Here is a 25,165-nt window from a genome sequence, read left to right on the forward strand (position 1 = left end):
GGAAATGGAACCCCTCAGAAGTTTATGATATATTCCCGAATATAAATAGCAGTATCCCAGTATCATTGTTTGCGGATGATGGAACCATGCGGAAAATAAATGGGAATTTGGCATTGATAACAGAGAAACTTCAAGTGGCAATAGTTCAGGTGGAAGATTGGGCATTAAAATGGGGATTCAGATTTTCAGCAGAGAAATCCAAAATAATGTTTTTCACTAGGAAAAGGATAGAACTACACTTTACTAGAGCTTTATAGTATAGAATTAGAAAGTGTGGATACCTTTAAATTTTTAGGAATTTGGTTCAATAAAAGACTCACATGATCAACACATATTAAGGAAATAATAACCAAAAGTAAAAAAGTGCTAAATATTATGAGGTGTTCAATAGGAAAGGAATGGGGAGCTGATTGGAAATCTTTGAAAGCAATTTATATTGGATAAACCTACAAAGGCATGGAGAAAATCATCTAACTAAACCGCTTTTAGAAACATGTTGGGGTAAAGAAAGAAAGAAAATCAAGTTTTACATGGACTACTGAAAGGAGAATCAAAAATGACAAGAATTAGTAATAAGGCAGTGAGGGCTACAGTGCCTTTTCCTGGGGTATCTCCAGGGCTGTACGAAGCAGCAGAGATGGATCTTAAATTATTCAAAAGCAGACCAAAAAAAAACAGAAAAGTGGTTTTAAATCAAGTTATAGTCGAACCTTTTGTAAATAATAATTATTGTGGACATTCACAAATATACACAGATTCTTCAAAAATGGTAATAGTAGATTAGGGTAGGATACGTAATGCCTGATTTCAACATTAAAAAGCAAGTGAGGATGCATGGTGATTTCTCAGTGTATACAGGTGAAATGACAGCTGTACTATTAGCTTTGCAGTGGGTGGCGGAAATGAGACCGATGAGAGTTGTAATATTGTCTGATTGAAGCACAACAATCAGAAGTCTAAAAGATTTCCTTTCAGAGGCAAGATCAGACATTCTGTATGAGATAATACAAACCTTATTTAGGCTTAAAATGATGGGACTGTGTACCGGCTTAATGTGGATTCCAGCACGTGCTGGTATTGGAGGGAATGAACAAGCGAATAAATTAGCAAAAGAGGCAACAGGATGAGAAGTCGATATTTAAATAAATTACAGTAAAGGAGAAATGTAAAATATTATTAGAAGTGAAATAAAAAATCTGGGGAAAACAATGAGATGAAGAGCAAACAGGAAGACTCTTTTATAATATCCAGAAAGAAGTGGGATGGTCAAGGAACGTAGGAAAGAGCAGGAGGAAGGAGGTGATAATATCGAGGTTAAGGTTTCGGCATACACGGTTTAATAGTACATTGTTTTTAATGAAGGAACACAATGATAGGAGGTGTGAGTATTGTAATCAGCAAGAAACTGTTGGTGAAGTGTTCAAGATGTAATCAAGACAGGAAATGATTGATATTAAAGTTATCACAGAATATTAATACAATTTAATATTAACAATATTTTGTAGAAAGGATCACAGGATTATTAAATATATAGTGCAGTTCCTTAAGAATAAGGTCTTTTTCTTTAATAAAATTTGATACAAATATATAGGATTTCGATATCCTGACCCACAATGTAGTTTAGAGACAGACAGACAACCCAGGAGGTCAGTCAGCAGCTGTGGAATGAGAGATCAGTTGCCTCATTCACAGAAATCACATTCCTAGAACGTCACAGTGGTGAAGGTACAATACAAAGTTGTTGGACGGACAGCTCCAGGAATCTGACCCAGCAATGATACAGGAAAGCCAAACTATTTCCAAGTCAAAATGGTGGTGTACCTTGAGGAGAACTTGTGAGTGGAGGTGTTCCCATGAATCTGCTACCCTTGCCTTCTTAAAAGTTTGGAAGATTGTTTATACCCTTAATTGTCAGTGTTTCCTTAATCCCTTTACGTCCATCGTTTGACAAATTACATAGAACACATTACAGGCCCTTCGGCCCACAATGCTGTGCCAATCTTTTAATTTACTCAAAGATCAATGGACCCTTCCATACATAGCCCTCCATTTCACTATTATCCATGTGTGCAAGTTTCTTAAATGACCCTGATGTATCTGCCTCTACCAATACCCTTGGCAGGGTGTTGCACACACCTAATACTCTCTGTGAAGAGGCTGTGTCTCCGACATCTTCCCTGTACGTTCCATCAACCACCTTCAATTATACCCCCAGAACACTCCAGAGATTTTATTACTATGTTCACATCCAAAATGCACCTCCAATCAGTCTCCAATTCAAATTTTTCTAATTTAGTCTTCCATCCATTAACCAACACTTCAAATCAAAATGTATGTAATGTCTTTTATGATGCAGTCAATAATCTGTTTTCCATAAGGTGCATTGCCACAGTGTAGGAAATGCACAAAACTTCTGTTATGCTTACTTGAGAAGCCTTGCAAGATATTCGATTTTTCAGCACTTTCTGGGTATATTCGTTTAGTGCTTCCTGGATTTCGTCTATTGTGGCCTTCGAATTTTTCTCCAAGACCTGTTAAAAAAAAATCAATTGAGAATTATTGAAAACTTGTTTTTTCTGAGTCTCCTCTCTGCTGCCACGTTTTTGCAAAACTTCATGCAAGCACAGTATGCAGTTTCGACAGGGTTTGCCACAATTGAATACACTACTGCCTCACGTACACAATGTTTAATAAATGTATTCACTAATTACTCAAGTAACAGAGAATGGAAATGTTAGCTGCGGGATGAAAGTTAAATCTGTGGTCAATGCAGAGCTCCCCATGCTTCAGATGGCAAAAAGGGTTTGCAGTTAAAAGGCACTTTTCAACCCTGCTCGTGCATCTAAACGGTTTTATTGCCAATGCATTACACTTAACATAATGAAGAACACAGCAGCAAACTCATTGGTTCTTTCTTTCAGCAAGCACTAGGTTATTTTTAATCCTCACTGGTCCTCTGTTCCAGCACTGGACTTTTTTTAAAATATTCACACACTGGTACAAAAGCAAATTAAGTAGCCAACCTGTACACAACAGCAAATCCCATAAACAGCGAAGAAATAAATACTCAGAAGCCTATTGCTATGCCATTGTGTCTAGAATAAATATTGTCTGGGAAAAATTATTGAAACTGTGGTGATATCACGTGTAATGACATATAAGAACGTGACTGGAGAGAGTTTTGAGCATGCGCAGAAGTGGGAGCATGACCTAGAAAATGGCTTGGTAGAAACGTGGTTTGGTTTTGTTGCTGTAAATCAAAGTTCTAATTCTTCCAGAATATGATTCTTTATTGTTAACCCATGGTACGTATAAATATAAAGACAACAACATGGTGTCAGAAGTCGGTCTGGAAGAATAATACGTTTCCAAGTACAGGAGAATCAAAGAAAAAAAAAAGAGCCCGAACTGTTTTGGTGCTTGCTAACAGTTTTACAAATGGAAGAACTGCAACCACCACCATCATTTCATTTTTCTGAGAACCGGAGAAAATTCAAACAACGTTTTGAAATTTATTTATCGGCGATTGGAGCAGATAAAAAAAATTGGAAAAAACGAAAGCTGCGATTCTACTCCACGTAGTAGGTGACAACGCAATTGAGGTATATAATCATTTTACTTTTGAAAATGGAGATAATTTGAATCTAAAAGTGATAATGGATAAATTTGAAGCGTTTTGTATTATTGAAATCACATGTCCTCTGTATCTTCCAGGAAAACAAGTGACTTATAAGCTCCAAGAGAATTAACAGTGCTTCAAATCTATACTAAGTACTCACCTCATTCAATATTTTCTCCAATTCATACACATCTTCAACAGCTCCACAATCCACTATCTGCAGTTGATTTAATAGCAGGTGCATTACCGCACGAGGACATGTCAGCATATGGCAGTTCAGGCAGGAGCCCCGTATCATAAGGTAAAGTTTCTGCATGGAAACATATTGATTTAACCAAAAAAAAAAATCAAAAGATTTCAAGCCTACTCTGTCATTTGGGATCAAGATCACAACAAGTTTTTTTCCTATCTTTCCATTATCATGATCTTTTTTTGATTTAGAAGCCACATTCAAAGTTGTGAAATCAGTTATGATTGTTTGGTTGTACCAAGCACATGCTAGCTCAATACTTGGTGAAAATATAAAAGGAGTACTTAAATATAACTGAAATATGATTTAGACCAAAGTGCTAAATAATTTGGAGAAATTCTAGTCTTTGAGGAAAGTTTAAGGTCAATGATCAGAACCCAAAGAAATGGAATAAAGGAAAAGACAAGAAACTATAACAAGTTAAATTTATTATGTTAGCATTAATTTCAAGGAGACTCGAATATAAAAGCAAGGATGTAATGTTGAAACTTTATAAAGCACTGGTGAGGCCTTACTTGGAGTATTGTGAGCAGACCAGGCCCCTTATCTTAGAAAGCATGTGTTGAAACTGGAGAGGGTTGAGATGAGGTTCACAAAAATGATTCCAGGATTTAATGGCTTGTCATCTGAAAAGCGTTTGATGGCTCTAGGCCTGTATTCACTAAAATTCAGAAGAATGAGGGGTGACCTCATTGAAACCTAACGAACGGTGAAGGACCTTGATAGAGTGGATGTGTGGAGAATATTTCCTGTGGTGGGAGAGTCTAAGACCAGAGAACACAGCCTCAGAATAGAGGGCTGTCCTTTTAGAATGGAGATGAGGAAGAATTTCTTTAGCCAGAGAGTGGTGAATCTGTGGAATTCTTTGCCACAGGCAGCTGTGGACGCCAAGTCTTTACGTATATTCAAGGCAGGGGTTGATAGATTCTTGATTGGTAAGGACACGAAGGGATACGGGAGGGAGGCAAGAGATTGGGGCTGAGAGGAAAATTGGATCAGCCATGATGAAATGGCAGAACAGACTCGATGGGGCGAATGACCTAATTCTGCTCCTATATCTTATGGTCTTTCCCTACAATTATTAGTGCAGACTATCAAATCACAAACCAAGCAATTGTACACGTGCATTCAGTTCAATGAAGGAAGAAGCAAACTGGCTGAACTTTAATAAGCATAACTTAAATGATCCAGGAGGATGAGAGATGACTTGATAGAGGTGTATAAGATGATAAGAGGCTTAAATACAATGGAGAGCCAGAGATTTTTTCCCAGAATGGAAATGTCTACGACAAGGGAACATAATTTTAAGATGTTTAGAGGTTAAGTATAGGGATAGATGTTTAGGAAATAACAGGCAGGATAGACAAAGGAGAGTCAGCGATTGTTGATTATTTGGATTTTCAGAATGCCTTTGACAAGGTGTCATGCATGAGGCTGCTCTACAAGATAAAAGCCCATGGTATTACAGGAAAGATACAAGCATGGACAGAAGATTGTCTGAGTTGCAAGAGGCAAAAAGTAGGAATAGAGGAGGCCTTTTCTGGTTGGCTGCAGGTGACCAGTGGTGTAATACAGGGGTTGGTATTGGGACCGCTTCTTTTATTTGGATGAAGGATTTGATGGCTTTGTGGCCAAATTTGTGGATGATACAAAGATAGGATCAGGGGCAGATAGTGTTGAGGAAGCAGAGAGTCTGCAGAATGACCTAGACAGATTGGGAGAATCGGCAAAGAAGTGGCAGATGAAATATTGTGTAGAGAAGTATATGGTCATGCACTTTGGTAGAAGGAATAAAGGCAGAGACCCCTAAAGGTTAACTTGTAGGTTAAGTCAGTGATAAGGAAAGCAAATGCAATGTTAGCGTTCACTTCAGGAGGACTAGAATACAAAAGCAAGGATATAAATATGGAGGCTTTATAAGGTACTGATCAGACTGTTCTTGGAGTATTGTGAGCAGTTTTGGCCCCTTTATCTAAGAATAGATGTGCTGGCATTGAAGGGGGAGGGTCCAGAAAAAGATCACGGAAATGATCCAAGGAAAGGGTTAACTGTACACACAACAGGGAAAAAAACCCAAGCGATCCCACATCACAAAGCAATACTGATCACAACAGAAAATGATGCAAAGACACAACATGACAAATAGCAAATATGAAGAGAAAAAGAGTTAACACTGTTTCTCTCTCACAGACAATGAATGACAAATAAATATTTTCATCCTTTTCTGGTATTTGGTTCAGTCATCATCACATGTCCATTCACACTGATTTGTTCCACCGCTTCCCCCCCCCCACAAAGAGATCCCAATACTTACATCAAAAAATAAGGGATTGTAGACCGTGAGTGGAAGATCTATATGGCCCACATGGCCTGGGCAATTAGTAAAATCCTGAGCACAAGTACCACATACTTCCTTGGAATCAGCTGGACCCAATGCCAGATCATATAGGCCATTTGTTGCCGGATTGCCCACATTGTCCAACAAATTAGGATTGGTGATTGCCTTTACACTCAGCTTCCTGCCAAAGAAAGAATTTCAAGCTGTTAGATAAAGCTTAGTCATTAAACAAGGAGAACTGAATATTGCTAAATCTAGCTCATTTTATTACAAACCAGTAATTCAGAGATACCAGACAACACATCTGCACTTCACAGCCAAGGGTCTAGCACTGCCCATATTTACATGGGTGCAACTCTGAATTTAAAAAAGAGCTGGCTATTGACTTCTGGAAACAGGGTGGTAAACATGTTCCTCTTTACATCAATAGTGCTGAGGTGGAGGTGGTTGAAAGCTGTAAGCATCATCAATAACCTGTCCCAGTCCAACCACAGAGATGCCAGGGCCAAGAAAGCTCACCAATGCCTCTACTTCCTCATCCTCAGTAAGCTAAGGAGCTTCAGCACGTCACCTTTGGCCCTCATCAGTCTTTAGAGATGCACCACCAGAAGCACTCTCAGCCAGATGCATCACGGCATAGTACGGCAACAGGTCTGCTCAACTCCACAAGTAACTGTAGAGTTGTGGATATCGTCAGCACATCACAGAAACCAGCCTCCCCTCTATGGATTCTCAGTAAAGCAGCCAACATAATCAAAGACCCCTCCCACCCCAGACATGCTTTTCCCTTTAGATAGCGGATACAAAAACCTTGTCATGCAACTGCACCTTATTGTCTGCCTGCACTGCATTTTCCCTGTAACCGTAACACTATATTCTGTATTCTGCTTTTGTTTTTCCCTTGTACTTACTCAATACTTGAAGTGATTAAGTTATCTGTATGGATGGCACGCAAAGTAACATTTTTTCACTGTACATATTGATGCAATCAAGAAGACATGCCAGTGACTATAGTTCATTAGGAGTTTGAGGAGATTTGGTATGTCACCAAGGACTCTAGCAAATTTCTACAGCTGTATGGTGGAGAGCATTCTGACTGGTTGTATCACCGCCTGGTATAAAGGCACTAATTCATAGGATCGAAAGAGCTTACAAAGTGTCATCGAGTCAGCCAGCTCTATCATGGGCTACAAGCCTCCCCACCATAGAGTACAGAGGTTGGTGATGAACCACATCGACTCCTGCCTAAGGAGTGACTTGCATCCATCACCCCAGGTCAACATCAGATGTTGTTACATTGACTCTCCACTCAGCTCCGGAATATTTGGACAGCGAAGATGCATACATCAGTATGCTCTTCATTGACTACAGATCAGCATTCGACACTCTCATTCCTCCAAAAACAGTCAATAAGCTCAATACCTCCTTGTGGACTGGCTCCTCAATTTCCTCACTTGCAGACCCAGTCAGTTCAGATTGGCAGTAACATCTCCTCCACAATCACCATCAAGTGCACTACAAGCTTGTGTGCTTAGCCCCCTGCTCTACTCACTTTATGCTTGTGACTGTGAGGCTAAGTACAGCTCCAATGCCAGATTTAAGTTTGCTGATGACACCATAATTGTGGGGTGATACAGCATTTAGGAAGGAGATTTGAGAGGCTGGCTGAAGGGTGCCACAACAACCACCTCTCCCTCAATGCCAGCAAAAATCAAACAACTGACATTTGACTACAGAAGGAAGAAACCAGAGGATCATGAGCCAGTCTTCATCGGGGATCAGAGGTGGAGAGTTTAAATTCCTTGCCATTATCATTTCAGAAGATGTGTTCTGGATCCAAGGTGTAACCACCATTACAAGGAAGTCACGATAGCACCTCAACTTTCTCAGAAATTTGCGCCGATTTGGCATGTCGTTTAAAACTTTGACAAACTTCTATGGATGCACAGAGGAGAGTATACTAACCGGTTGCATTGCAGCCTGAAATGGAAACACCAATGGGTTTGAATAGAAAAAAACTGCAAAAAGTAGTGGATACAGCTCAGTCCATCACGTGTACCGCTCTCCTCACCATTGTGCACATTTACAAGGAGCACTGAGGCAGGAAAGCAGCATCCATCAGCGACCCAGGCCATGCTCTCTTCTCACTGCTGCCATCAGGAAGGTGGTACAGGAGCCTAAGTCCCACACCACCAGGCACAGGAACAGCTAATTCCCCTCAACCATTAAGCTCTTGAACCAAAGGGGATAACCTCACTCACCAAAAATACTGAACAATCTATAGACTCACAAATCCACTATCTATAGACTCACTTACAAGGACTCTACGACTCACATTCTCAATATTTATTCATTACTTATTATTATTTTCTTTCCTTTTGCTTTTGCACAATTTGTCTTTTGCACACTGGTTGTTTATCTTTGTGTGAGGGTTTTCATTGATTCTGTTGTTTTTCTTTCTAGTTGTGAATGCCCACAAGAAAATGGATCTGAGTGTAGTATGTATATGAAGTTTGATAACAAATTTACTTTGAACTTTGATCTTCAAGAGGCGGTGCCTCAAGAAGGCAGCTTCCAACATTAAGGATGCTCATAATCAGACATGGCCTCTCCTCAGGACTACCATCTGGGAAGAAGTACAGGAGCCTGAAGAGTTACACTCAAATGTTTTAAGAACAGCTTCTTCCCCTCTGCCATCAGATATCTGAACAGCCATTGAACCCATGAACGCTTCCTCGCAATTCTCCTTCTGCAGAATTTATTTAGTTTTATTGTACCTTTAGAATAATTTTTATGTATTGCACTGTACTGCTGTCACAAAACAACAAATTGCATGACATACGTCAGAGCTAATAAACCTGATTCTGACCACTTAGAAAGTACAGCAAAGTGCATTCAACACAGACCACATATGGCAGAATACTATATACATACAGTACCAACTAGAAGCAGCAGCAGCCAATAGGCCCTACAGGCTTAGTCTATTTAATAAGATCACAGATGATCTGATTGCAGCCCCAGCTCTGCATTCTTGACTATCCACGGTAAACTTCCACCCATTTACAATTATCTACCTTAAAAATGGATCATTGTCAAAGCGCAGTGGAATCAAAGTGTTTGAAATACTTATGACAATTTAATAAAAATGTCCTTTCACATCAGTCTCAACTAGGCAATCCAATGACCTACGGTTCTAGATTCTCCTAAAGGAGGAAAGACCCTCACTGCTAAAACAGCTAAAAATCTTATGTTTATGCTGAATTTTGTGGTGAGGACGCAGGAAGAGTTTTCTTCTGATGACTCTTCCAATGAAGGTCATATTTGTGCAGGTGTCACTGCACAGCAGAACAGTGCACCACCATTCCAGAGTCTGCTAAATCTTCCTGAAGGTCTTTTGCAGTCAAACGGGGGTTTTGATTTGCCTTTCTAGCAATCCTATGAGCAGTTCTCTCGGAAAGTTTTCTTCATCTTCTAGACCTCCATCGTTCCTGTTAATTGCCATTTCTTAACTACATTACGAACTGAGGAAACAGCTACCTGAAAACACTGTGCTATCTTTAGTCATAGTCATAGTCATACTTTATTGATCCCGGGGGAAATCGGTTTTCGTTACAGTTGCACCATAAATAGTAATAAAACCACAAATAATTAAATAGTAATATGTAAATTATGCCAGGAAATAAGTCCAGGACCAGCCTATAGTCTTCTCCAGCTTTGTGGGCATCATTTATTTTAATTTTCAGAGTGCTAGGAAGCTGCTTAGAGGAGCCCATGGCTGCTGATTGTTGGGACAAGGTTTGAGGAGTCAGGGTATTTATAAAGCTTTGAAATTTGCATCACCTGGCCTTTCCTAATGATGACTGTGAACAAGCCATGGCCCTAACAAGCTAATTAAGGTCTGAGACTTCGGTAAAAGTTATCTGAGAGTTCAAATCTCTTGGGGTGTCCGAACTTTTGCATGGTTCTCCTTTCCTTTTTTTCATTCTAAAATTGTACAAAACAAAAATAATACACTAATCCTGCTTAAAATGTTGAAAAGAATGTTTCATCTTTAACTTTATGACTTTGAGATCAGTTCATCTTCTGCTCACTTAACTATTCACAGTAACAGAAATTTTGACCGGGGGGCCCAAACTTTTGCATGCCACTGTAGATGGAGCTGAATTTACGGCCAGATCAGCCATGATCTTATTGAATGGCGGGGAAGGCTCGATGGGCCGGATGGCCTACTCCTGCTCCTATTTCTTTTGTTCTTGTGTTCTTATGATGTGTTTGCTTGGAATTATGGTACTGAAGGCTTCCAGGTGTGAGCTGTGTTCAAAGTCATGGTTCAGACTTGGTTAGATTTTGTTGGGAATGATGGTTTGAGGACAGCGCAGTGAGTTGGAGTTTAGGGACAGGGATATGGGGGAGTTAGCAGGCAGAGGCAGGAACTGGTGTTCAGGTCAAAATGGAAGGAGCTCTGATGTCCATCGATGTTGTGGCTCAGACTTGGGTGGTTTTTAGGTTCGTAATGATGGTTTTGAGGATAGCGCAGAAAGTTAGGGTCTAGGGACAGGGATGCGGGAGGGTTAGCAGCCAGGGTCAGTAAATGAAGAGTCGGGGAAAGAACTGGTGTTCAGGTCAAAATGGTGGGATCTGTGACATCCGTCGATGTTGTGGCTCAGACTTGAGTGGTTTTTAGGTTTGTAATGATGGTTTTAGGGGCAGTGCAGGAATTAGGGGTCAGATTAAGGTTTAGAGGAGAATAAAGAGACGGGGGAGGAGCTTTATATCATTAAGTTCGAACACTCCGCAGTCAAAGGCCAGTGGTTCCAGAGGTCGGGTCACAGCGACCAGTGATACCAAGGTTGGCGAAAGCCAAGTAGGAGAGACATATGGGTGGGAGTCCTGAATTCCACCCCACCCCAATCCACCGGTAATGGAGGTTTGTATGTGGCCAAATGTCCAGGCTCAAAGTGCTCCACAGTCAAAGGTCAGCAATCCCAGAGGTCAGATCGGTCAAAGCTGCAAGGTCAAACTCATGATTGGCGAGTCCTGGGATCAAGACGCAAAGGTCAAACCTGTGATCAGTGAGTACTGGGGTCGGTACCCAGTGGTCTGCGAAGTCCAGAGGACAAAGCTGAAGGCTGAAGTCCAGAACTCGGCAAGTCTGGGGGTAGAAGGCCAGAAAGGTCAAAGACCAAAGTTGATGAGCCTGGAGGTACAGGCCCAAGTCCATGCCAGGGACTGAAAGATGGCATCTAGTTTTGACAGCTTGTGAACCTGAGGGATTGAAGGCCTGTCTGAAGGGACAGGTGGGTGGGGAAGGGGTTTGTTTGGTACTTTTGTTGTTGATGTTTGCGTTGTTCTGTCGGTCATTGTGGTCATCCCACGTTAGTGTCAGAATGTCTGACGACACTTGCAGGCTGCCCCAGCACATCCTTGAACGTGTTAGTTGTTAACGCAAACAACACATTTCACTGTATGTTTCAATGTTCTGAACATGTCATAAATAAATCTGAATCTGAAGGTGGGGCTGTAATCAATGAATATTAGCATATACGGGTGTCTTCACTGTCCAGATGCTCCGAGATGAGTGTACGGCCAAGGAGATAGCATCTGCCATAGACTTATCTCAGCTGCAGGTGAACTGCAGGTCAAGGTTGTCTGGAAGGCTGGACTTGATGTGTACCACAACCAGCCTCTCAAGCACTTCACGATGGTGGATGTCAGAGCCAATGGCAGGTATTCATGAAGGCACATCACCTTGTTTTGCTTAGGTAGTGGGATGAGTGTGGTCTTCTTAAAGCAGGAGGGAAGCTCAGATTGAAGCAGGAGAGGTTAAAGCTGTCTGCAAATACCCCCACGGCTGATCTGCCCAGGAACTAAGGACAAGGTCACAGATTGCTATGCAGATCTATTCCACAACTGCACAACCAAGGCCAAACGGCACAGCAACAATGGCCACAGAGTATACATTGAATGGCAGAGAGACACTGTAGTCTGCCTTCCTTCAACAGAATAGCCAAACCGTACAGCATGTTTTCTCAAGTTCTTTGTTGCGAACGTATTGCCTTGCACAGACAATGTTCAATGAACAATGTAGAACAAATCTTGATACTAACGCAACCCGATAGACAATTGAACCTCATCACCAGTTACTAATACCAGTATTTCTTCAAGAAACTATCGAACTCTTCGCAATTATCGACTAAGTTCAAACACACATTTACACTCCTGGCTTCTCGCCTCACAAAGGGAGGAAACTATGTTACAGATAACACCCGCTGCATGAAAACAAGCACGATGCTGAGTGAATCGCCCAGGTCTGACCCACTTTCATGGGCACATTGACCAGGGTTTGTGCCAGCCCACAAAGCCTCCAAAGGCCGGGTTACCTTCACAGTCACCGTTACCTGATTTCTTCCGCCGAATACACGTTAAACGATATGCTTTGCAAGCGCCTCCATGGAATTTCTTTCCCAATGAGCATTTTGTACCGAGTCCGTGGTGATATTTATGAAGAAAGTGGCATTAAAATCGATTCAGCATCTTAACTTTGGGAACAGAGCTCACATGGGGATTTGTAAAACTCACGATAGGGGAGATAAAAGACCATCGATAAAATTTACAAAACTCCCAGTGAAACAATTAAAACAATAATACTCAATTTCATAGATACTGACTATGGTGATTTCCTACTAGTGCTTCTTGCCTTTTCAAACATATCCATAGTAAAAATACTTCTCTATATAATGTCTGAACTCTCCCTACACTCCCGGTTGGTAGGAGCTGATCCGTCCCATGAGGCAGCGCGCGGAGGAGCAAGATGGCGGCGTCCTGCGTTCGCGCGTGTCGGCGGCTGGTGGGGAGGAGCGGGGCCGTCCAGCGGCCGGAGACTCGGAGCAACGGCGGTGGGCACCGGTGAGGAGGCAGGGAGGGGGGTGTCGTGCTGTTCAGTTGCAGGTCGGTCCTTCATTTCGACCAACAACGAGCGCCATACCCGCGCAGGCCTAGGAGGGGACAAATCACTGTCGCTTCTCCCGCAGGACATGGGTGTTTGATTTTAGAGCGGCGGGAGGTCAGAACGTTAGGGAATGGGAATATAGGTCACTGTCGGGTTTACAACGTTGTTTGAAGGGGTAGGTTCCAGGCGGGAGAGGTCCTGCAGCTAACATCACCGTTTCCCAAAGCTGTTTCTATTGGTATTGGTTTATTATTATTGCATATACTGAGATACTGTATAGTGAACAACTTACCGTGTATACTATTCATACAGATCAAATCATTACACAATGAATTAACGTAGAACAAGATAAAACAATAATAGAGTACAGGTTAAAGCGTAAAAACTACGGAGAAAGTGTAGTGCAGGTGAACGGTAAAGTGCAAGATTATAACGAGGTAGATTGTGGAGTTAAGAAGTCCGTTCGAGAGTCTGATAACAGCGGGATAGGAACACAGTAGGAGGTCCTTCAGCTCCCCTGCTCTATTCTCCCATTTGGTGAGATTGAACTTTGTTGAGAGGCACAAGAGACGAATCTGGACTACAACCAAAATGGCAGAATCTCAGATGATGACGAGAATGTGTACGGGAGTGAGATATATCAGCTAGTTGAGTGGGTTGTGGCTCCATATGTCACTAGTACAGAGCGTGACGACCCTGCCTTACGCGAGTCCCGGGCTCAGCTGGCTCCGGCTGACAGTACCCGGTATGGGCCCCTATCCAGGGTTATGGATCCCACTGTCTTGTGGGTATCTTCGGGAGAAGAGAAGGCTGAGGAGTAAACCCTACACAAATCCGGAGTGGGGCTCCTAAGGCCGTTGGAAGACGTATCACACCACCTCCTGGCAGGTCCTGTGGCCAAGCTGATGCCAAATATACTGTTTCGCATTCCTTTGGACCACATCCGTGAGGCCGAGAGGGGGATCTTGATGTCTGGGCGGCCCAGGATCTCCATATTCATCGCCCAGGTCTGTGCTCCGGAGATCCAGGTGCATCCACTGTCTACTTGGACAGACGGAGCCATTTTTATTATGAGTGGTGCCACAATAACAACCTCGCACTCAACTTCAGTAAGACCAAAGAGCTGATTGTGGACCTCAGAAAGAGGTAAGATTAGGGAACACTTACCAATTCTCATAGAGGGAGCAGAAGTGGAGAGAGTGAGCAATTTCAAGTTCCTGGGTGTCCATATCTGAGGATCTAACCTGGTCCCAATATATTGATGCAGCTATAAAGAAGACAAGACAGCGGCTATATTTCATCAGGTGTTTGAGGAGATTTGGCTTGTCACCTAAAACACTTGAAATTTTCTGCAGATCTACCATGGAGGACATTCTAACTGGCTGCATCGCCATCTAATACAGGGAGGGCGGGGAGCAGGGTGGTTACTGCACAGGATCGCAGCAAGCTGCAGAGCATTCACTACTCTCTGGCTAAAGAAATTCCTCCTCATCTCCAATGTGGACGCCCCCCCCTCCCCCATTCTGAGTTTCTGTCCTCTGGTCTTAGACAGACCTACCATAGAAAACATCCTCTCCACATCCATTCTATCAAGGTCTTTCACCATTCGATAGTTTTCACTGAGGTCACCACTCATTCTTCTGAATTCCACTGTCTGTATGTTCTCTCCGTGACCTGGTGTGTTTCCTCCAGGTGCTCTGGTTTCCTCCCACAGTCCAAAGACATACCGATTGGTACCTTTATTGGCCATTGTAAATTGTCCTGCAATTAGGCGAGGGTTAAATCAGTGAGCACGGCTTGAAGAGGCGGAAGGGCTAACTCCACGCTGTATCTCAATGAATAAATTTAAAAATGGACGCATATGGAATTTGGAGTGATGTACTATTACGGGTAGTGCCTGCCCATGATCTCTATCCCTCCATTCTCTGCATATTCACATGCTTATTTAGAATCCTCTTGGACACAATTATTGTATGTGTTTCCTCTGGCAGAATGAACCAGGACCCAAGTACACTGATGTTCTTCAAAGAAAACTTGCCCTGCACATCCCTTTTCAACTTTCTCCCCCTCACCTTAAAGCCAGGACCTCCAGTATTTGACATTTCTACCCTGGGACTGCCTGTCTACCCTACCTGTGCCTCTCATAATTTTATAAACTTCTATCAGGTTTTTCTTCAGCCTCTGATGCTCAAGAGGAAATCATCCAATTTTGCCCATTTCCTGATAATTAATATGTTCTAATGCAGGCAGTAACCTGATTAAACCTCGTCTGAGCCCTCCCCAAAGCCCCCACATTCTTCTTGCAATGGGATGACCAGAACAGTACACAATAATGGTTCCCTGAATGTGGTTGTTTTTCTGTAGTGGTGCAGTGAAGGTTAAACAACTGATTCCTGGAGTCACAGGGCCGAACTGGAAAGAGATCGGGATAATCGGCCTTGAGTTCTCTAGAATTTAAAATAACGAGAGGGGTCTTATTGATAAAATCTGGAAGTGACTGAACAGACTAGTTGCAATTATGGGGAGTCCAACGTTCAAAGTGAAACTTATTATCAAAATACATTCATGTCACCACATGTAGTCCTGAGTTTCTGTGGACATACCTAGCAGATCTATACAACAATAACTATAAACAGGATCAGTGGACAACAAACTGCAAATGCAGATATTAATAAATAGCAATAAATAATGAGCATAGAATAACAAGATAAAGAGTCCTTAAAGTGAGACCATCTGCTGTGGGAACAACAGAAGTAGAATGAGTATAGTTATTCCCTTTTGTTCAAGAGCCTGATGGTAGAAACTGTTCTTGAACCTGGTGGTGCAAGTCCTGAGGCACCTGTACCTTCTACCTGATGGCAGCAGTGAGAAAAGAGCATGGCCTGGGTGGTGAGGATGTTTGATGATGGATGCTGCTTTTCTATGGCAACATTTCGTATAGATGTGATCAATGTTTGGGAAGGCTTTACCCATGATGTACTGGGCTGAATCCACTACCTTTTGTAGATGTTCTGCTCAAAGGCATTGGTGTTCCCATACCAGGCTGGAACACGGCCAGTCAGCACACTTTTCACCACACGTCTATCGAAGTTTGCCAAGGTTTTTGATGGCATGCCGCATCTCTGCAGTCTCCTAAGGAAGTAGTGCTTCCAGTCTAAGGATATGAGGTAGACCATTTGGAAATATCATGAATTGCATATGATCTACCCAAAGAGTAGATCGTATGTAATTTTCTGCAAGAGGAGGAAATTGAGACCGAGTCATTAAATATATTCAAGGAGTTTGATACAATACTAGTGGTATAGGGATCTGGGAGAGAAAAAGCTGGAATAGGGTAACTGAATGATCAGTCAAATGCCATTAAATGTAATACTAAGCTTGAAGTCACCTACTCCTGCTCCCAATTCTATACTTTTTTTTTGCACTGTGCTCAACATAATGTGCTGGGAGTTGTTAAATGCTTGTAGTATTTGTCAGTTAATTAATGTGGCTTGTAAATCATTGCTAAGTCCACAATGGCATGTTTGCTTACTGGTTCTAAGATGTACTTTGCGTAAAGAAATTAGCGAGGATTCTCAGGGCCATAATGCAATCACATCAGATGTGGCCTCATCTGTCATTTTGTGGTATTCTTATTTACAACCCCAAACGTGATTGTACTAATTATCATTTGACAGGTATTATTCCACAAGTCATTTTCTCTGCCAATGTGTTGCAGGAAAACAGACAGGTAACTTGTTTTATTTTCTGTAGTGTTGAAATGAGTCTAAATTGTTTGGATTCAAATATTAATTTCTGCTCATATCAGGTATGCAGAATCACATTGGAGCATTCATTGTTGTTTATGCTTTTTAAGATGGTGCAGAAGAAGTTGTCATTCCAAGAAAAAAAACTTGGTAAGTATTTTCATTTGTTGCATTGTTTTAGACACAGAATTGTAATAAGAAAATAATGGGAATATTTCACTAAAACATTTCAGAAAGACTTCTCGAGTGAGATGGTGGAGGGAGAATGTTGCCCGTGTCTGGGAAACTGGAGACAGGCATTATACTTAAAACAAAGGATTGACCATTTTAGACTGCATTGAGAAGGAATGTCTTGACTCACATGATTGTTCAGTCATTTGATATGTGCCATGTTGTATGTCGTAGGTGATCATGGTCTTTCCTTGACCGTGATCGTTCTTGGCAAATTTTTCTCCAGAAGTAGTTTGCCATTGCCACCTTCTAGGCATCGTATTTACAAGATGGGTGACTCCAACCATTATCAATACTCTTCAGAGATTGTCTGTGGTTGCATAACCAGACTGAGCTCAATGAATGGCAGTGTTGTCAAATACCCTACTGATACTGCTTCCTCCTCATTCATATGGTTTGCCAGTGATGATTCAGTTTCTTCCTTCAGTGCTGACACCTTAATTAGAGTGTACCGTACTGTGCAAAATTCTTAGGCACAGTAGCTATACATATGTGTTTCAGACTTTTGCAGAGTACTATAGTAATTTTATGTATTCTGCTGTACTGCTGCCACAATAAAAAACAAATTTCATGACATAGGGGAGTAATGATAAACCTGATTTTGATATGGGTCTCTATTGTGGACTGAGAGTGGGTAGAGAGCAGAGAGAAGGGAATCATGGGAAGGGAGAGAGAGGGGAAGCACCAGAGTGACAATGTGTAATGATCAATAAACCAATAGTTTGAAATTAAACGACCTTGCCTGGTGTCTCGGAACTGGGTGTGTCTGCATCCGCACCCCCTCCCCACCCCCCCCAATCACTGGTACTCCTTCTCTGCCACCTGTCCCACAACCCACCCTTACCATCCTTTGCTCCCACCAGATTTACAAACTCGCTTTCCATTCCACGTGAACAAATACAGTACTGTGCAAAAGTGTTGGGCACCCTAGCTATAAAAACTTTTGCACAGTACTGTACATGTAAGGACAGGGTCTTGAGCCACAATATAAAATGGCTCACTTTGGGGGTTCCCAGGGATATCTGTAATGATAAACACCAAATAATCTGCAGGTCGACCTGTATATGGTGGTGAGAAGCAGGGAATTAGATGATATCTTTCCAAGAAATTTGAGGATTTAAAAATGTAACTCAAAAATAATATAGTTGCATATTTTTAACCATGTCATTATGCTTAAGTGGTTGGACTTCGGATACCTGCATGTCAATGGCGTCAAATGCAATAAACATTAAGGTGGTAGGAGAGAAACGTGGTATTAATGCTCCAGTAGCTCATTTTGCTGCTATGATATCTATGCAAAGAGAAAGCCAGTAAGTCATCAAATTGCTAATGTTAATTTAATAGTTTACAATACCCTTTTTGTTTGTATCTCCTAGGGATAAGCTTGCAGTCCTTCAAGCTCTTGCAACCACAGTGAACAGAGTGAGTATTTGTTTTAAAATTTTCGTCTATCATCTGCTGGGGGCCAGACCCGGCCTTTCTTTGGTGTGTGTAAGACACTCAGTATTTGTCTTCTTTCTGTCACAGGACCCCACAGCTGTGCATTACAGGTTCCAAGATGACCCCTACCTTATACCCAGGACATCACCGGAATATGTAAGTGTTCCACTTTGGAAAGGTTTCTACTTGCATTGTATGTTCCATTTGAGTCGTGTTACTTGTCTGCACTGGTCACAATCCAGCAACATAAAGTGGCAGGAATTTAGAGGAATATGGGTCCATTGCAGGCAAATTGGACTGGTGTTGATTGGGTGGCATGGAGAAGTTGTGGTGGGAGCACATTTGCATGCTCTGTTAATCTGTGGGGATTCTACTCGAGTTGCATTGCAGGTGCTGTTAGATCCTGATACTTTTGTGATCCAAAGGTTCTTCAGAAGTCAAGAATTAGGCACAAAACTTATTAAGTGTTACAAGAGTGGAAGACGAACAAGAGAGAGGGGTTGAGAGAACAAAGAAAAGACAAAGGTAAAAGCAGTTGTAGTTGTCTCAGGCTGAGACTAGAAATAACAAAATTCCATTGATAACAATTAACCTATAAAATAGCCTGATTCAAGTGGTGTGACATCTGCTACAGAAAACTCAGAAGTTTCTAGAAAAATACCAAAGCAACCATACTTCAATTACTGGAGTATTCGGTGAACAATTACATGCACGGTATGTAGATGATTTTTTTTAAATGCAAGCAAGCCTAGGAAAGACACCTCCCAAGAAAAATAACAATTCTACATCCCCCCAAACCAACAGTGCTGAAGTAAACATTGGAAAGCTTAGTTTGCGAATAGTTTTCATGTGTCTCATTTCCTCACTAGAAAATGAGAATTATTTTTAATTATTCACTCGTTAACCTTAGGAACCATTCCTAAGTGATGTTGACCAGGTTCCTTTGTAAACAGCATGTTCTCTCCTACTCTTTCAGCGTCTCTACTCCCTGTCACAGGAGTCTGGGTGCAATGCGGCCAGGTACATCGTTAACACGTACCCCAAACTTTTCCAGAAGGATTTTGCTGAACCTTCGATACCTGTAAGTTGAGTCCCTCCTTTGTGAAAACAAAAGTCTTTGTACAGCAATCCATAGCCATTTATATCATTGACAGAACATTAAATTTTCTTATGTACATAGTTTTACTGCACTCTAGCACTCCAATACCTCTGTCTGTTGATGGTTGGTTTTATTTAATTTCCTCTTCCTCTGCATTATAATACTCACTCATTCTAAGATGGCTCAGTGGGCTTGACAATTTCTCTTGCATTTCACTCTAACAGCCTTTCTTTAAGTTGTCAATAAGCCTTTCAGTGTTGGTCTCTGACAGATCTTCTCTGAGCTCACCTCTATCACCAACAGCCTTTTCCACCAAGCAAATGATTAATTCTCTTAATTTCTCTCACTAAGGCTCCCTGATTGCAGCAAAATTTGCATTTCAGCAATATTTCTCATAATCCATTCAGGCCAACCTGGTGTGTGTTATGTCCAAAGAACTTCATGAAGCTTAATTGTTGTTGTAATGCAAAGATTGAATTGGCTTTATTTGACACATGCACATCGAAACATAGCTTGAAATGCACAGTCCGAGGATTGTACGAGGCACTACAGAAATGCAAGTTGTCACTCATGGCTAATTATCAATGTTTTTTATATATAGTGTCTGATGCCACAACAGTTGGAGCCCCTGATAAGTGAAGTGACGGAGGATGCCCTGAAAGAACGCATTCAGCTCAGGAGAGTGAAAGAATCTGTTGATCTGTATGATCAACTTGTGCAAGCAGGTAAGCTTATCCCTCCCATTATGTACTTAGACCAAAGTACTGGGTTTCATAAAAGAAAATACACTACACGTCAGAAAAATAAGAGGAGGGGAAACATCCAGGCTGTTGAGACTAGAAGTACGTTGCTTAATAGTATGATTTTGCACACTTTCATTGCTTCCACCTGAAGCTGGCGTGTAGCATTACTTTCCAGATTTGGAGTCCAATGGAGAATGTGCATCAAGTCTGAATAAGACCATAAGATATATGAGCAGAATTAGGCTATTTGGCCCAGTTAGTCTTCTCTGCCATTTCATCATGGCCGATCTAATTTTCCTCTCTCCCCAATCTCCTGCCTTCTCCCTGTATCCCCTCATTGCCTACCTCACCACAGACTCAACCTGCAAATTAACCTTTAGGGAGTCCTGCACAAAGACTCCAAGTCCTTTTGCATCACCAATTTTTTTTGCATTTTCTCTCCATTTAGAAAATAGTTAACCCTTCCATCTACCGAAGTGCATGACCATACATTTCCCAACACTGTATTCCATCTGCCATTTCTTTGCCCACTTTCCTAATCTAAGGCCTTCTGTAGCCTCTCTTCCTCAGAACTACCTGCCCCTCTGCTTATCTCTATATCCTCTGCAAACTTCGCAACAAAGCCATTGATTCCATCATCCAAATCATTGATGTATAACATAAAAAGAATCTGTCCCAAAGCAGACCTCTGTGGAACAGCACTAGTCACTGCAGCCAGCCGGAAAAGGCTCCCATTACTCCCAGTCTTTGCTTTCAGCCAATCAGCCACTACCTTATCCATGCTAGAATCTCTCCTGTAATACTATGGGCTCGTACCTTCTTAAGCAGCCTTGTCAAATGCCTTCTGAAAATCCAAGTACACAATATCAACCGATTCTCCTTTGTCTATGCTGGTTGTTATTTACTCAAAGAATTCCAACAGATCTGTCAGGCAAGATTTTCCCTTGAGGAAACCATGCTGACTACGGCCTATTTTATCATGCCCCTCCAAGTTCCCCGAGACCTTATTCTAAATCATCGACTCCAACATCTTCTCTACCACTGAGGTCAGACTATAGTTTCCTTTCTTCTGCCTCTCTCCTTTCTTGAAGAGTGGAGTGTCACTTGCAACTTTCCAGTCTTCTGAAACCATTCCAGAATCTAGTGGTTCTCGTAAGATTATTACTAATGCCTCCACAGTATCTTCACCACACCTATCAGAATTCTATGGTGTACACCATCTGGTCCAGGTGACTTAGCTACCTTCAGACCTTTCAGATTCCCAAGAACCTTCTCCCTAGTTATGGTAACTTCATGCACTTAATGACCCCTGAAACCTGGAGCTTCTACCATCCTGCTAGTGTCTTCCACAATGAAGACTGACAATGAAAATACTTACTCAGTTCATCTGCTATTTCCTTGTCCTCCATAACTACCTTTGCAGCAGTCTGATAGCCACTCTTACCTCTCTTTACACTTTATGTATCTGAAGAAACTTTTGGTATCCTCTTTTATTATTGGCTAGTTTACTTTTGTATTCCATCTTTACCTTAATGACTTTTTTAGTTGCCTTCTGTTGGTTTTTAAAAGATTCACAGTCCTCTAACTTCCCACTAATTTTTGCTCTATTATATGCCCTCTCTGGTTTCTATTGTGGCTTTGACTTCTCTTGTTAACCACGTTTATCATCTTTCCTTTAGAATACTTCTTCCTCTTGGGGATATCTATATCCTGCGCCTTCTGAATTGCTTACAGAAATTCCAGCTATTGTTACTCTGCCATCATCCATGCCAGTGTTCTTTTCCAATCAATTCTGGCTAGCTCCTCTCATGCGTCTGTAATTCCCTTTGCTCCTCTGTAATACTGATACACCTGACTTCAGCTTTTCTTTCTCAATTTTCAGGGTGAATTCGATCATATTATGATCACTTGCCCTGAAGATTCTTTTACCTTAAGCTCCCTAATCAATTCTGGTTCATTGCACAACACCCAACCCAGAGTAGCTGATCCTGTAGTGGGCTAAACCACAAACTGCACTAAAAAGCCATCTCATAGGCATTCTAGAAATTACCCCTCCTGGAATCTGGCACCAACCGGATTTTCCCAATCTATCTGCATATTGTAGTCCCAGATGACTATTGTAACATTGCATTTTTGGCAAGCATTTTCTATCTCTTGTTGTAATTTATAGGCCACATCCTTAATACTGTTTGTGGTCTGTATACTAATCCCATCAGGGTCTTTTTTACCCTTGCACTTCCTCAGCTCTATCCACAATGACTCAACACCCTCTAACGATTTCATTTTTTAACCATCAGAGCAATGCCTTCCCATCTCCCTACAACTCTAGTTTAACCCCCACTGTGCTGCATTAACAAACCTTCCCACTAGGATATTAGTCCCCCTCCAGTTCAGGTGCAAACCATCCCATTGGTCCAGGTCTCACCTTCCCTTCCCTAGAAGAGAGTCCCATGATCCAAAAATCCTAAGCCCTCCCTCCTGCACCAACTCCTTAGCCCCATATTAAACTGTATAATCCTCCTAGTTCTGGGCACGGGTAGCAATCCTGAAATCATAACCCTGCAGGTCTTGCCCTTTAACTTAACACCTAACTCCCCGAACTCCCTATGTAGAACTTCATCGCTCATCCTACCCATGTCATTGGTATCTACATGGACCGCGACTTCTGGCTGTTCACCCTCCCACTTAAGAATGCTGAGGACTCAACCAAAATATCCCGGACCCTGGCATCCAGAAGGCAATATACTATCCGCGATCCTTCTGTCTGTTCCCCTAACGAATGAATCCCCTATTACCACAGCATACCTTTTCTTCCCCCCACCCCCACCCCCCCAACCTGCTTCCGAGTCACAAAGACAGACTTAGTGCCAAAGACCCGACCTCTATGATTTTCCTCTGTTAGGTCATTTTCCCCGACAGTATCCAAAGTAATATACATATTGTCGAGGGGGATAGCCACAGGGGTACTCTGCACTGGCTTCTTAACCCCTTTCCCCTTCCTGACTGTCGCCCAGTTTCCTGTGTCCTGCATTTTGGGTGTAACTACCTCCCTATATGTCCTATCTGTCACCCCTTCAGCCTCCCAAATACCAGCTCTACTTTTTGTTTGCCTTTAAATTCCAGCCCAACGAATGTCGTTGGAAGAAAAATTGTTAAGTTTGAAATTGCTAGCAAATCTAGAATCACAGACTTGTACAGCATGGAAAATTCGGCCCAATTCATCTATGCAGACCAAGTTGCTTACCTAAACTAGTCCCATTTTTGTAAACTGCTTACCTAAACTGATTTCTCATTTCCCTGTGTTTGGTCTTATCCTCTTCTATCTGTATACCTGCCGGAATGTTTTTTAAACATAATTTTACCCAGCTTGCCCTGGCAGCTCATTTCACATATCTACCGTTCTCTGTGTGGGACAAGGTTTCCCCTCAGTTCCTCTTTTGTTTTTTCCCCTCCTGCGTTAAATCTGTGCTCACTTGTCTTAGATTCCTCCACCGTAGGAATTCAACTGAGACCATTCAACGGCTTATCTATGCCCAACATGATTTTCTGTGCCTTTTTAGGTTCCCCCTTGGTTTCCTACACTCCAGGAGAAGATAGTTCTAGTCTTTCCAATCTTTCCTTTAACTCCACCCTGTAGTCCCGTTATTACTCTTGTGAATCTTTTCTGCAACCTTTCCAGCTCAATGTCGTCCAACCTGTGCTATGCAACCAGGAGCACGCACAATATGTGAGGTCTCACCCATGTCTTGTACGGTTGTATCATGACATTACAACTCTTGCACTCAGTGCCCTGATTGATGAATCCAACTGTGCCAAGCACCACCTTCACCATCCTGTCTACCTGTTTTGCCACTTTTGAAGATACTCGAGTACCTGAGACTTGTTAATAATCACAATTTGAATTTGTTCTTTGTCTACTAGGGACACCTGTGTCTCTCGAAACAACAAATACCTTGTTGGATCTTCTTTGTGTTTACGGAGATCAGGAGCCACCAAGAGAAAATCAAGGAGCAACAGACCATCAGGTATGATGGCTTCTCCTTCTGGGGCAATCCATCGAGCTTCGGGGATGGATTATTCTGAAGTGGCTGATGAGATCAGTGTGGGACTAGTTTCAAGAAGAGCTGGTTGACAGGAGTAGTTTTTTATTTTTGAGAAGTGCTACATCCTATTCCTTCAGTGTCTGTGTGCTCTGGGTGAGTGGGCTCCAGGTTCTGATTGCTATCCAGAATGCTCCTCCATTTTGAGTAAGATTGTAAGAAATAGGAGCAGGAATAGACCATCTGGCCCGTCGAGCCTGCGTTGCCATTCAATAAGATCCTGGCTGATCTGGCCATGGACTCATTTCCACCTACCTGCCTTTTCCCGTAACCCTTAATTCCCCTACTATGCCCAAAAAAAAGTGGTTCTTAACATTTTGTAAAAACGCTTAACATTTTAGTAAAAACTTCCCATCTGCCATCAGATTTCCGAACGGCCAATGAACCCATGAACATGACCTCACTATTTTTGTTCTCCTTTTATATATACACTTATTGTAATTTGTAGTGTGTCTTATACTTTGCACTGTACTACTGCTGCTGCGAAACAACAAATTTCATAACATTTGTTGGTGATAATAAAGCTGATTCCAGCTCTGTAATTCCTATAAGTTTGTGTGAATGTTGTGTTTTTTTTTCCCCAAAGAATCTGAGAATGTTCTTGAATCATTTCCTTTCTCTTCCTGGTAATATCTAGCTGTGACTGGGCA

General features: G+C 41.9%; 2 protein-coding genes across 2 annotated transcripts in view; one reads left to right on the top strand and one right to left on the bottom strand.

Moving 5' to 3' along the window:
• Window positions 1-12,953, bottom strand: part of polr1a (RNA polymerase I subunit A) — a 185,396-nt gene extending 172,443 nt beyond the window's left edge. Inside the window, exons 1-4 of the mRNA XM_063047054.1 lie at window positions 12,606-12,953; window positions 6,184-6,388; window positions 3,780-3,929; window positions 2,427-2,531 (exon numbers count right to left, since the gene is read on the bottom strand). Of these exons, the coding sequence (XP_062903124.1) occupies window positions 2,427-2,531; window positions 3,780-3,929; window positions 6,184-6,388; window positions 12,606-12,682 (537 nt within the window). The 5' untranslated portion in view covers window positions 12,683-12,953. The remainder of the gene's footprint in view (window positions 1-2,426; window positions 2,532-3,779; window positions 3,930-6,183; window positions 6,389-12,605) is intronic.
• Window positions 12,954-13,008: 55 nt separating this feature from the next.
• ptcd3 (pentatricopeptide repeat domain 3) overlaps window positions 13,009-25,165 on the top strand; it is a 46,069-nt gene continuing 33,912 nt past the window's right edge. The window contains exons 1-8 of the mRNA XM_063047055.1: window positions 13,009-13,113; window positions 16,834-16,886; window positions 17,013-17,052; window positions 18,510-18,555; window positions 18,661-18,729; window positions 19,550-19,654; window positions 20,274-20,397; window positions 24,337-24,440. Coding sequence (XP_062903125.1) covers window positions 13,019-13,113; window positions 16,834-16,886; window positions 17,013-17,052; window positions 18,510-18,555; window positions 18,661-18,729; window positions 19,550-19,654; window positions 20,274-20,397; window positions 24,337-24,440 — 636 coding nt within the window. The 5' untranslated portion in view covers window positions 13,009-13,018. The remainder of the gene's footprint in view (window positions 13,114-16,833; window positions 16,887-17,012; window positions 17,053-18,509; window positions 18,556-18,660; window positions 18,730-19,549; window positions 19,655-20,273; window positions 20,398-24,336; window positions 24,441-25,165) is intronic.

Source organism: Mobula hypostoma, chromosome 4 (assembly GCF_963921235.1).
Source record: "Mobula hypostoma chromosome 4, sMobHyp1.1, whole genome shotgun sequence".
NCBI classification, from domain to species: Eukaryota; Metazoa; Chordata; class Chondrichthyes; order Myliobatiformes; family Myliobatidae; genus Mobula; species Mobula hypostoma.